The sequence below is a fragment of the Ochotona princeps genome, chromosome 6 (assembly GCF_030435755.1).
Source record: "Ochotona princeps isolate mOchPri1 chromosome 6, mOchPri1.hap1, whole genome shotgun sequence".
NCBI lineage: Eukaryota > Metazoa > Chordata > Mammalia > Lagomorpha > Ochotonidae > Ochotona > Ochotona princeps.
In genome coordinates this window covers 35,238,548-35,251,662 of record NC_080837.1, presented here as the reverse complement: position 1 = coordinate 35,251,662, position 13,115 = coordinate 35,238,548, and the positions used below count along the sequence as shown (strand labels likewise).

General features: G+C 39.9%; 1 protein-coding gene across 9 annotated transcripts in view; it reads right to left on the bottom strand.

The window, feature by feature from the left end:
- Positions 1–13,115, bottom strand: part of TP53BP1 (tumor protein p53 binding protein 1) — a 107,008-nt gene that overhangs the window by 44,842 nt on the left and 49,051 nt on the right. For 6 of the 9 annotated variants that reach the window (XR_009245611.1, XM_058665961.1, XM_058665957.1 and 3 more), the window contains 2 exons: positions 11,378–11,592; positions 5,241–6,570 (listed from right to left, as the gene is read on the bottom strand). Coding sequence is in view for 8 of the 9 variants with exons in the window: in XM_058665961.1 (XP_058521944.1) it covers positions 5,241–6,570; positions 11,378–11,592 (1,545 nt within the window). In the remaining variant the exon portion in view is untranslated. The remainder of the gene's footprint in view (positions 1–5,240; positions 6,571–11,377; positions 11,593–13,115) is intronic. The other 3 variants (XM_058665958.1, XM_058665960.1, XM_058665963.1) reach the window with 1 other exon arrangement.

Genomic DNA, 13,115 nt, shown 5'->3' with positions numbered 1-13,115 from the left:
CCTGGGTTCATCTGCCAGCTCTGGCTTCCTGCCACAGAGCAGCAAGTGCTAGTACAGTAGTCGAATCCCTGTCACACATGCAGGAGATCTAGAATGAGTTCTTGGCTGTTTCCTTTGACCTGGCCCAGCCTAGGCCATTGTAGGATTCTTAGGAGTGAACCAATAGATGAAAGTTCCCTTTCTCTGCTTCTGAAAGGGAGGGGGAGGAGGAGGAAAAAGAGGAGAGGAAGGAAGTGAGGGAAAGAGAGAAGAAGGGAGGGAGAGGGACATGAGAGCAGAAAGAGGGAGGGAAAGAGAGGAAGGGAGGAAGAGAAAGAAGGAAGAAAAAGAGGAAGGGAGGAGGAAGCAAGGGGGAGGCAGGGAGCAGGGAGGGACGGATGGACTACCTGCACTGCTGTCTTGACAGGAGCCATCCCTGTTTTTACGACCGATCTCCCAGAAAACTGTGCCGCATGAACTATTGAAGTAGACCTACATGACTTACCATAATACGCAAACACAGTAATATGCAAGAATGTTGAAACTTATTTTTCTACAGCTTCCTTTAACAAGGTAATACATAAAGTTTAGGAAAAACTATTTTTAGCACTATTTATCTTCATCTCGAAAACAAAACAGACTTTTACAGGCTTTATGGATAGTAATACCATAAGCCTCTTCCAGTCTCCGGAAATGCTGCATGTCCAGATCATTACAACAGCCCAGCAATCATTTCCTCTGAAGTATCTGTTTCCCCAATCCCCAATTCTCTCCACATACTGCAACCAAACCATATAAAGCACAGCTTTGAATATGCTGGCTCTTGGCCAAAAAACTTCAAGGTTTCCACTAGAAGGTAAGTTCCCAACTCTTTAGTCGGCATTCAATTCACTGGCAGCAGCATTCCTCTACCATCTTCAATTATTCATATCCATAAGGTCTCTAGTCACTGTCTTTCAAATACCTTCCCGTCTCTGCTTCAGTTTACTCACCTGACAAAAACAACTAATCCAGTTAAATTATCTACCTTACATACATTTACAGGCTAATTTTATCCCATTAGGACCCGGCGCTGTGGCCTAGCGGCTAAAGTCCTCGCCTTGAACACCTGGGATCCCATATGGGCGCCGGTTCTAGTCCCGGCAGCTCCGCTTCCCATCCAGCTCCCTACTTGTGACCTGGGATCCTGCACCAGCATGAGAGACCTGGAGGTGGTTCCTTGTTCCTGGCTTCCAATCGGCACAGCACCGGCCGTTGTGCTCACTTGGGGAGTGAACCATCAGATGAAGATCTTCCTCTCTGTCTCTCCTCCTCTCTGTATATCTGACTTTCCAATAAAAATAAATAGAACTTAAAAAAAAATTATCCCTTTAAATTTACTAGATTTTTCCCATTCATTTCTTGCATTATTTAAATGATCGTGTCCTTCTTGCTTCCCGAATTACCACAGACTATCCTACTGTATGCCAGTATGCCAACCAATGAAGTATATAAGGATATGAACACCAAACATGAAAGAAACGATACCAATCAGACCACCTGAATGGGAAGTTTAACACTGTCAGCAAGGAGGTTAGAGAATTCATTAGTCTAAAGCAGTTTTTAAACCTCTTTAACATCAAGAAGGTCTCTCCATTTTCTGTTCCATTTTAAAGCTCGTTTTTCCTTTTCTTCCTCAAAGAACTGGTCACTGTTTATAATTGCCCAAATGATATTTAACTTAAACAGCAGTGTTTCTATATTGGGTGACATCGTTTATGATTAAAGATTTATTAATTTTTATTGGAAAGTCAGATATACAGAGAGGAGGAAAGACAGAGAGGAAGACCTTGCATCTGTTGGTTCACTTCTCAAGTGGCCGCAACAGCCTGAGCTGAGCTGATCCTAAGCCAGGAGCCAGAGTTTCTTCCGGGTCTGCCACAGGGGCGCAAGGGCCCAAGCTTTGGGTCATCCTCGACTGCTTTCCCAGGCCACAAGCAGGGAGCTGGATAGGAAGTGGAACCAGCACCTGTATGGCATCCTGGCGCATGCAAGGCGAGGACTTTAGCCACTAGGCTATCGTGCTGGGCCCTATGAACAGTCTTTCCTAGCAGTCTGCTTCTGGCATTCCCAGGCAACTAGGGTGACTTTCCACCAAGTAAGAGAACAGATTTTAGTAAAAGCTGCAGCTTCCTGATCTTATTAACCTGCTGCAGACCTTCACTCTCTAAACACTAACTTGTTAGTTTTTCACATCATTAATCTACCATGAAGCATTAAAGACTCCAGGTAGGAATCAGAACATTAACCAAGAAAAGATGGAAGATGGTAGGTAGATCAATCAATCACCTCAGCTATATGTTGGCAGCGAAATACTGGACAAAGGGAGACTCTATGACGGACTGTGTCAATCAATAGGCTCTGCACCAGCCTCATCCTACCTGGATTATTGCTGATGGTATGTTGGAGCTTTTAATTGATCGGGATGATACTCTGCTGGCTCTGCCTTCAGACCAGAGAGGGTCTCCCTAAGAAGCTGTTGAACTTGACTGGACTATAAGATGCTGGACTCTATGTTTGGTATATGCTTGCAAAGAGGGAATCTCAATTGAACTTGAACTGTGGTTATGCAACAAGGTGGAGGAACCCACCATGGGGGGAGGGTTTTGGGAAGGGTAGGGAGAATCCCAGTACCTATGAAACTGTGTCACATAATACAATGTAATTAATGAATAAATTTTAAAAAAAAGAAAATATATTAAAAAGAAAAAAAAAAGACTCCAGGTACCATCTTTCTAAATTTGTTATTTTTCCAGGTTTAGGAGGCATCTTCTGGGGATAATGTTCCAAAGGGTCTCCAAACTGTTAACAGTAATGGAAACATCCAGAGCATTCTCTCTCACCCTCTCTCTGCTTGCTCTCTTCTATCAATCTCCCTTTCTCTGTATTGAATGTTTTTCATAATTAACCAACAGAGCTAATAACAAAAAGTAAGAGTCCTTCCAGTTTAACATCGGAAAAAAATCTAACGAACACACTTGGGATTCACAATTCACACTTGTCATTCTGTGCATTCATACTGAAAAACTATTTACTTCTCATGTTATTCTTATTTAGTCTCTCCAGATTTAGCAACTAAACAACTATATTTTAGGTGTAGAGAAATTGCTTTCAGTGCTTTATGCAATACCTTTCTGAATTAATTTATTTTAGATTAATTCTCTAAGTGAAAAACTGTCATTTTCCCATTGTGTTATAATTTCTAGTTAACAGATTTTTCTCACACATATTGTTTTTTTCAGCTGCTGTTTTCAATATTTCTTGTGTGCTCAACAACTGACATCTTAAACTTAGAGCAGAAAAATCAGTATTTCAATAACCTGAATGTTAGTAAAATAAATTTCACTATGGCAAAAACTGAGCCATCTCCAACCAAGAGAGTAAGCAGAAATTAATGAATACATAGTAAAACTAGTATCAGTATTTTAGAAACTTCTGTTGCACACAATTAAGATAATTTAAAAGTATACCTGAATGACTGTATTAAAATATATTAAAACCATTAAATATATTAATACATTAAAGCAATCTACAAACACCAATCATTTCTTTGCCTCAGTCAAGAACAGATTCAAATATAATTACACTATAAAAATACTCAATAACACAGAATTAATTGCCATTCAAAAAGCTCTCTACCATGACTGCTCAGAATCAGAGAAACTGTATTACACAGTCTTGTAGGAGGGAAAAGTACAGACTTAGGAATCAGAAGACCTGGTTCTAGTCTAGAAAGAAACTGAAACAGCCAGATAACCTCTAACCTTTTTAGCTCCAACACTGCTTATTCTGAACTGAAAACAATTCCTGAATGTAAACCTTAATGAACAAGGGTAATTTTGAAACAAACAAAAAATACTATTAATCATCACACCTAGATAGCAGGTATAAAGTGTATTGTTCCAGCTAAGTCAAAACATACAGTGATTCATACCAACAGAGTGCTGCCACTTGCTGTCTTATTTCTACACCCACAGAACTTTCCTCTCCCAAGTTTGTTTTGTTATTTGTTTTTTGCTTTTGAAGCTAGTTCTATTCTTTCAGTATACTAACTCTGGGCATTGTTACAATTCATTTGTGATTTTCTACAAGTATTTTAGAAAGCAATTCTTTCCCAGTTTAAGACATACAATGTATGTATGCTGAACCAAATTTGAGAAGCTGACTTAATGACCACAGAGAAAACAGAAAGTAACAGCATAGCTGTTAACATAATTCAGAATGTGATTTTACTTTATAAGGATAATTTAAAAACCCTGTACACTTCAGGGTTAACTGTCAAAATATAAAAACTACAGGAGCAGTCACTGGCATCGGTATGCAGCAAGTGAAGCCAGCACTTAGAGGGCACATATACTGCAGCGCCAGTTCCAGACGAGTGACTCTGGCTACTCTGCGTGTGATCAAGCCTCCTGCTAACGCATGCTTAGTACACGTGCTGAGCCCCTGTCACCCACAGGGGAGACCCAAGATGGGAGTTCCAAGCATCTGGTTCCAGCCTGGCCCAGCCCTGACTGAACATCTGAGGAGTGAACCCAGAGGACAGAATCAATTAATCTCTCTAGGCAAATCAATATAAACACTGAATTATAAGCAGATAAAAATAAATACTTTCTGAAAACAAAAATATACAGCAAGGCTACAACTAAGTAGAGAAGGCCATGATTGGTCTTCTTATCAAGTGCTATTGATTTACAAAGTTCAAAAACCTCAAATGATCTTGTTCTCCTATAAACAAGATCTACAAAAGAAAGAACACAGGGGCCAGCATTATGCAACAGCAAGGTTAAGCCATCACTTGCAATGTCAGAATTCGGTAAGAGAAGACCAGTTCAAGTCTTGGCTACTCTGCTCCCATTGCAGTTTTGTCCCACTGTGCCTGGGAAGGCAGCATGTACTCAGGGACCTTCCAATCCTGCAGGAGATGCCTACAGAGTTCCTGGTTCCTGGCTTTGGCCTGACCCAGATCTAGCTGTTGTGGTTATTTGGGAAGTGACCCAGTAAACAAAGATCCTCTTTTCTCCATCTCTCCATTTTTCTCTGCTGCTCTGCCTTTCAGAGAAGTAAGTGAAACACATAATCCCAAATCTTTAATTTCACTAGCAGCCTTCCACATGAACCCAAGTTAATGGTCAGCCTTAACACAAGTGTACTGTTCAGGTATTCCATTCCAAATGACAATTTGGTTGGAGACTCAGGAAAATAAATCTACTATCACTCACCACTAGAACTCTCACAGAAGCTTTGCGAGACGTGGGCAGAGGCCTTGTCGGAATGCTGTGTCTCGCCACCTGAGTCCAGCCGCTTTCCGTTAGTTGTCACTTTTGGGTCTCCTGTTGCTTCATTATCCACTTTCTCTTGAGTCTGAGGCTGCTGCATGCCCTGGTCAGTCTGTGGAGGCTCACCTCTTATTTCTAAAGCCAAAGGAGGATGTGAGGAGTCTTCCTGTATAGGTTCCTTTTCTGCGATCACTGCCTTTACGTCTCCTTCATATTTTGTGTTCTTTTCTTCCTGTGTATCTAGTCTGGTCTCAGCACATGGTTCTATCTCTGGAGCAACATCTTCCCATGACTGAGAATCAGAGCATTTCTCCGCTCCCTCTAAAGGTTCACAAGAAACATCAACCCTGGGAGATGGTTCCTTGACGTCCACAATGACGACACTCGAATCCTCCGAGGTAGCCTCTTCCCAAGCTTCCTGATCCTTAGGTTCCAGTTCCTGGTCCAGTACTGGTAGCTTTGGGGGGGAATCAATACTAATCACACTGGTTTCAACTTCCATAGCTTCGGAACATTCTTGTTTGGGGATTTCCTTTTGAAGAGACAATCCTTGGGACTGAGTTTCCGTCAGAGAAAGGTGCATCGGGGCGCTCTCCAGGCTTTCTTCTTTGGGCTCCTCGCCTTGGCTTTCACAGGGAGTCTCAGGAATTTCTTCCACCTCAGACCCCGAAGACCCCTCTTCTGCATGGTGTTCTTTAATTTCCATAGCTTCCTCCTGATCCAGCACACTAGACAGCGCCTCAGAGCGAGTAGCCGGAGAAGGAACAGCCTGACTGCCAGAATCACAGGTGAGATCAATACAGACATCCTCTGCTACAGTTTCTTCTCTGGCTTTGCAGCCAGTGGCTAAAACACTAACATCATCTCTGGCTTCCATGTCATTTCCCTTTGTTTTGTCATCACTTTGACTCAATTCTACTTGACTATCCTCCACTGGATTCAACAAAATACCGTCATTTTCAGCAGGAACAAGTTTAGAATTAAGAACTGGAGACATGGGCTCTGGGTCCTCAATCTGCGTGTTTTCTCCGTCTTCATCAATCCTCTGAGAACCTAAGCTCTCCACCTTTGGGGACTGACTATACTCGCTTGCAGAAAGCATCAACTTGCAAGAATCTCCTGTCAAAGAGAGGCCAAGATCCTCAGAAGAATTCTTTGGTTCGCTCTCTGAAGCTTTAGAACACTCCACAGTTAAAGATGAGCTATGCAAATCTCCACCTTTCTTCCCATCATTTGATCGTTCTTCTAAACTTGGTGATGGAATGAAAATGTCCTAAGGAAGAATAAAATGACAAATCATAACTGGTCATAATCATATTTCTTTCATATCAAATCCATAGAGTCCTTCAAAATTTGCGAGAAAATTATTCAAGAATTAAAGAATTCTAGGATCATAATCTCAGGAACACAAAAATGCACAGTTACCAGTCCTTTCATCAACAGATCACTGTGATTAGAGCCTTTCTTATGATATCATGGATCCAGAGTAAGCATAACCCAAAAAACAAAACCTCAAGTGCTGAAGACACTCCAACTGTACATCATGCTGCTAAAATTATGACATACATATACGATGGCTTTCAATTACACAGCAGCATTTGTCATCTTTAACAGTAATACACAATCTATTTCAGATAACACAAAAAGGGAATATTATTCATTTTTCTTTCCACTATTTCAACATAAGAGCTCTCAAAGCAGATATTTTAAAAGTTCCTAGTATCACTTATTAATAAGAAATGCTACTAAAACTTCAGTGAAGTATCACTATATTATACAAGAACAGCTAAAGTAAAAAAAACAATGCAAAACTGTATCGGTGAGGATGTGAAATAATTTCAATTTTCAATTGGAATTGAGAAAAACAATTACATTGGAAACAGTATGGTAGCACTTTCTCAAGTTAAATACACAACCATATTACCCAGAAATTCTACTAAACACAAATTTAATCAAGAGAATAAAACATGTCCACACAATGATATATATGCAAATAATTCCAGCACTATTAGTCATAATAACTAAGAACTGGAAGCAAACTGTCAACTGCTGAATGAATAAACAAACTGAGGATATCCCTATTATAGCATGATGCTCAAGTATGAAAACAGGATAAATACAAATATTAATAAATCTCAAGAATAAACCTAGTGAGAGCATAAATGTAAAAGATCAACACTTAAATGCAGTTCATAATTCCATGAATTCTCAAAAAAAATAAAACAAATTAAAAAAAAAACCACAGTGACAGAAAGCAGACATGTGATTTCCCAGGACAAGAGAGGGGAGTGTTGGGATGGAGGAACATCAGCCATGAATGTTCACAAGAAAACTTGATACAGTAAAGACCCATCAGCCTCTGATAGTAGTGATGTTATCCATTTGGACACAGCTGCCAAAATTCATCAAATTACATATTTAAAATGGCCATTGTATTTCATTTAAGGAAAAAGAAATACTCCAAAGGGGTCAACACAGTGGCTCGATAGACTAATTCTCTGTCTATCAGCACCATTACTCCATACGGGTGCTGGTTCTACTCCCGGCTGCTACATTCTGATCCAGCTCCCTGCTAATGGCCTGGGACGGCAGCAGAGGGTGGCCCAATTTGGAAGATCCAGAAGAAACTCCAAGCTTCTGGCTTCAAATCAGGTTAGCTCTGGCCATTGCGGCCATTTGGGGAGTGCAATAGACGACAGAAGATCTCTGTCTCTCCTTCTCTCCATAAATCTGCATTTCAAATAAAAATAAATTTGAAAGAAGGAAAAGTTGTATTTCTTTCATGCTGACCTTCAGCCCCATTCCCTATTGTTTCCTCCAAAGCAAATCATATTACTAGTTTCTAGATTATACTTTCAGTATTGCTTTTTGTAAATACATATGTATTTTTTGTTTCATCTTATTACATGCAAAATAGGTAGCCTTGGGGCCAGATACAGTTTTGCAGGTTAAGTCACCACTGAGTGCTGGCATCCCATATGGGCAGCATCCCAACCCATCTCCTCTCCTCCAAAGTCCTCTTTGATTAATGAACTTCTAGTAAAATAGAAGCCTGTAGCTAGCAGACCTAAGACTAGACATTTTCTTGGGTTACCTGACCACATCAAAACACACCAAGATTCTGAAATTGTAGTATTTATAGCAAAACATCCCATCTATTGAGTGAATGAATAAATCTCAGAAACAAAAAGCCTCAAATACTAGCTGAAAACTACAAACCACCATTCTGCTTTATTCTTAAATATCAACAAATAATTAAGGAACACCACACATCTGAGACTAGAGAGCCTCTATTTAAGAGACATTAAATATATTTGGAAAAAAAACAGTAAGAATTCAGGGAGGGAGGGAGCCAGCGCTGGGGGGCAGCAGGTTATGCCATAAAGCAGCTCCTCTACAGTGTGACTGGGAAAACAGAAGAGAACGATCCAAGTGATATTAGGTCCCTATACCCATATGGGAGATGCAATGACACTCCTGGCTCCTGGCTTCTGGCTAGCCCAGGCTTGATTGTTGAGCCAGTTGTGAAGTGAACCAGTGATAGAAAATCTATGTCTAGATTTCTCCCTCTCTCTGCTTTTCCCTCTCTACAGCCTTCTCAAATAAATATATTATAGTAAATTCAGAGAAGAAAACTGCCAAAAGAATCCAAGAAATTGGGCCCAGCTCAGTGGTCTAGCAGCTAATGTCCTCGCCTTGAACGCACTGAGATCCCATAGAGTCGCCAGTTCTAATCCTGGTGATCCCCTTCCCATCCAGTTCCCTGCTTGTGGCCTGGGAAAACAGTCGAGGACGGCCCAAAGCCATGGGACCCTGCAGCCACGTGGGAGACCCGGAAAGAGGTTCCTGGCTCTTGCCTTCAGATGCGCACAGCACCGGCCGTTGCGGCCACTTGGGGAGTGAATTATCGGATGGAAGATCTTTCTCTGTGTATCTCCTCCTCTCTGTATATCTGCCTTTCAAATAAATAAATCTTTTAAAAAAAAGAATCCAAGAAATTAATATCTTCAGAGAAATAAAATTGCATATTCCAAAAAAAAAAAGACAATGAAATTTAAAAAATTCAAAGAGTTAACAAATTTAGTAACTCAGAGCAGGGTGAGGTGGTAGTTGAAGGGGCCAACGTTCTGGTGCAATTGGTTCAGCTGTTATCTACAGCTGCTCTGCTTCTGACCCAGCTCCCTGCTAATGCTCCTGGAAAAGCAGCAAAAGATACCTCTTATGTGGGTTCCTGTCACCCACGTCAGGGACCCAGATGCAGTTCCTGACTCTTGGCTTCAGCCTGTCCCAGGCCGAGCTGTTGCAGACATTTGTAACTGAATCAGTGAGTAGACGATCTCTCCCTGTCACTTTTTCAAATAAATGAATAAATGCTTGAAGCAAGTTGCTGTACTTGCTGGTCTACACAAGAGATAAAATCATGTCTACACAAAACAACTGTGCATGAATGTCCACAGCAGTATTATTTACAATAGCAAGAAAGAACAGCCAAAAGATTTACCAACTGACAGCTGGATGACAATAAATGTGGTATATACATGCTATGGCTTTGCTAATCAATAAAAGGAAATGAAATGCTGATATATATATATCACAACATGGATGAATTTTGAAAACATTATGCTAAATGAAAGCGAGTGACAAGACTAAACTGTAGACACTTCAAAAAGCTCATGAAAAATGCCTACCAAAAAGAAAAAAACTATGCAGAGATTTAAAATTTTCTGCACGAAAATACATTTACTTTTAAATTTCATTTCCCACAAACTGTTGAAGTACCCTAGTTTTGAAAATTCCATTTACATGACATGCCCAGAATAGCAAATCTATACAGACCGTAACTGCCAACGGGCATGAAGTCTGGGTGGGGCAACAGTGATGAAAATGTTCTAAAATTAGGCTGTCAAAAAATGGTTACACAATTCTGCGACTATAATGAAAGATCCTGGATTATACCTTTTAAATAGGTGAGCTTAATGATATGTAAATTGTATGTCAATACAGCCATCTTAAAAAAAAAAAAAAAAAAAAAAAAGCTGGTTGAAAAAAACCACCCAAAATGTTGAAAAGAATTAGAAATTGAGACAAAGTAGGAAAAACTGGAAGTATACTCTACTATTTTTAGCATTCCAAACAACTGAAATCCCTTTAAAAGAACAGAAAATAAAGGGAGGGTAGTGATTAAATAACAAAATCTTTAACAAAGGACCTAAGTTTCAAAATTCAAGGGGCCTATAAAGTGTCCAATATGATGAATAAAATAAAAATAAAATGAAAATAAAATCAAATGACTTATCGGATGGAAGATCTTCCTCTCTATCTCTCTCCTCTTTGTATATCTGCCTTTCCAACAAAAATAAATAAACCTTTTAAAAAAAAAAAAGGGCCTGCTCGACTCAAAGTCAGATCTTTCTTTGTGACCAGGCATCACTTTTCCCACACAGCCTGGGATATTTTTGCAAAGACATTCAGAAATCACTGCCAAAAAACTCTAACCAAATTCATTAATATCCATTGTGTTTTCTGTGAAATTCTTATCAGCACCCTACAACAGTGCTTACAGTTTGTCCTTTAATTATATATGCTCACCTATTAACTTTAAATAAATAAAAGGTAAACATGGCAAAGGCAGGCACTGTGGTTCAGAGTAAAGCTGTTGCTTGCAACTTGGGACTGCCTGTTCAAGTCAAGGATATTCCACTTCCAATCATGCTTCCTGCTCACACACCTGGGAAGCAGTGCATGATAACAAGAAATTGAGTCCCGGCAACCTACACTGGGTACTTGGACTGCTTACCAAGCACCTGACTTGGGTCTGGCACAGCTTTGGCCATTGGAGCACATGGGGAATAACCAGCAAATAGAGGATCTCTCACTCCTCTGCATTTCAAATAAAAAAAAATAATTACATGTATTAAGATGTTAGATAATGTTTTTAACTGAATCATGATGAATGCACAACTCTAAATTTACTGAATTATCACTAAATTGTACATGCAAAATAGGTAAATTTTAAGGGCTGCAGATTACATCTAAATAAAACAATTCAGAGAAAAAAAAAATCTGTCTACAAAACTCACATGAGAAAACTCAGGCTGGGAAGGGATAGGAAGTGACCCTGGGGTGAAGACTGGAGTGCTCTGTGATACTGGTGTTGAGGCTTGAGGCATCACAGCAGGCTGAGACTGCAGAAGTGGATTTTCTTCTACTTCCATTGGTTCGTCATCCTGGAGTTTCTTCTGAAATGGAGCTCTGCCTTCTTCGGCTAGCACTGACATATTCATTGGCTCATCTTCTTTAGGACAGAAAAAAACAAAACAGATTAATCATTAGTATTACTCATGTTACAGCATCAATAATTACACTGGTTGCTGTTCATCTAGATCTGAGGAGCCAGAGCGCATGCCTGTACCCGTGGGCCTGGTCAGATGGCCCAGGAATAGGGCGTCACCCTGTGCAGGAGTGCAGAGTCATGGCCGAGTTCTTCTCATTTGGCATCCACAGCATTTTATCAGCATCACAGTTACCCATCTGAAACCTTCACTCAAGTGCAGAAATATGGGCTCACCTTGCTTGTAACTACTGATGTGAGCTCATAAAATACCTGAAAAATGTGAAATATCTGAAAAAACAGCTGTATAAATGCTCAGTTCAGAAACTGATAGTAGTCTAGTCACCTCAAATATTGAAAGTGGTGGGCTCGGCAGCATGGCCTAGTGGCTAAGGTCCTCGCCTTGATCCCATATGGCTACTGGTTCTAATCCCAGCAACTCCACTCCCTCTCTCTCTCTCCTCCTCAGTATATCTGACTTTGTAATAAAAATAAAATAAATCTTTAAAAAAAATTTTAAAAAGATGAGTTTAAAAAAAAAAAAAAAAAAAAGAAAGTGGTGAGGTCCTGGAAAGATGGCAATTTAATATCAAATGTGACAAGACTGCAAAAGAAGATAGTGCTCCCAGAGAAGTCAACAAAGTTATCCAGGATGAAATCCATTCAGTGATCAGACAGATTACAGCTATGGTGACATTTCTGCAACTACTTGAAGTTTCAATGATTGATGATGAGGAAAATAATGTAATTCGGCTGTTGTTCTATCTCATACCAGTTGTTGAGAAAAAAAAAAAAGACTGCAGCTCAGGGGATGTGACACAAGACTGAGAGAAATGTCCACTTCTAGTTGATTGTGAGGACATGGAAATCAGAGAACACTTGCCACAATATCATTCCCTTAGTTACCAGTGTCTGAAACCATGGATACAAATATTCACAATTTCAACTTCTAGCTATGGGTGTTTGATCTAACAGTTGGGACAAATGGTTGGGATGCCTTTACCCATACCACAGGGTCTGAATTTGAAGCCCACCTCTGGCTCCTAACTCCATCTTCCTACTAATGCTCACTTGGGGCTGGTAGTGATGTCTCAAATGGTTAGAAACCCACCACCCTTGTGGAGACGTGACTTGAGTGTCTGAATTTTGTTCTGGTCTCTTCCTATCTGGGGTACAGTTAGCATTTGGGGACTTGAGGTGGCAGGTGGGAGCTCTCTCAAATAAAATAAATATAAATTGAAAGAAAAAAAATAATGTATTTCCCAAATGTGTTTTTTCCTGAAATGAAGTCAACTGTAGTTGATAAGTTTGATTTGATTTGATTGGGTAAGTATTGGATGAATAAAAACAACTTTATACTTTAATGAGCTGTGCATAACTCTCCCGTTTGGGTGTGTCTCTTTCCACAGGATTAAAATTAATTAAACATGAAAAAGGAAACAGATTCCATCAGCATTATAATGTCTATTCTTATCAAAGTAGTAACT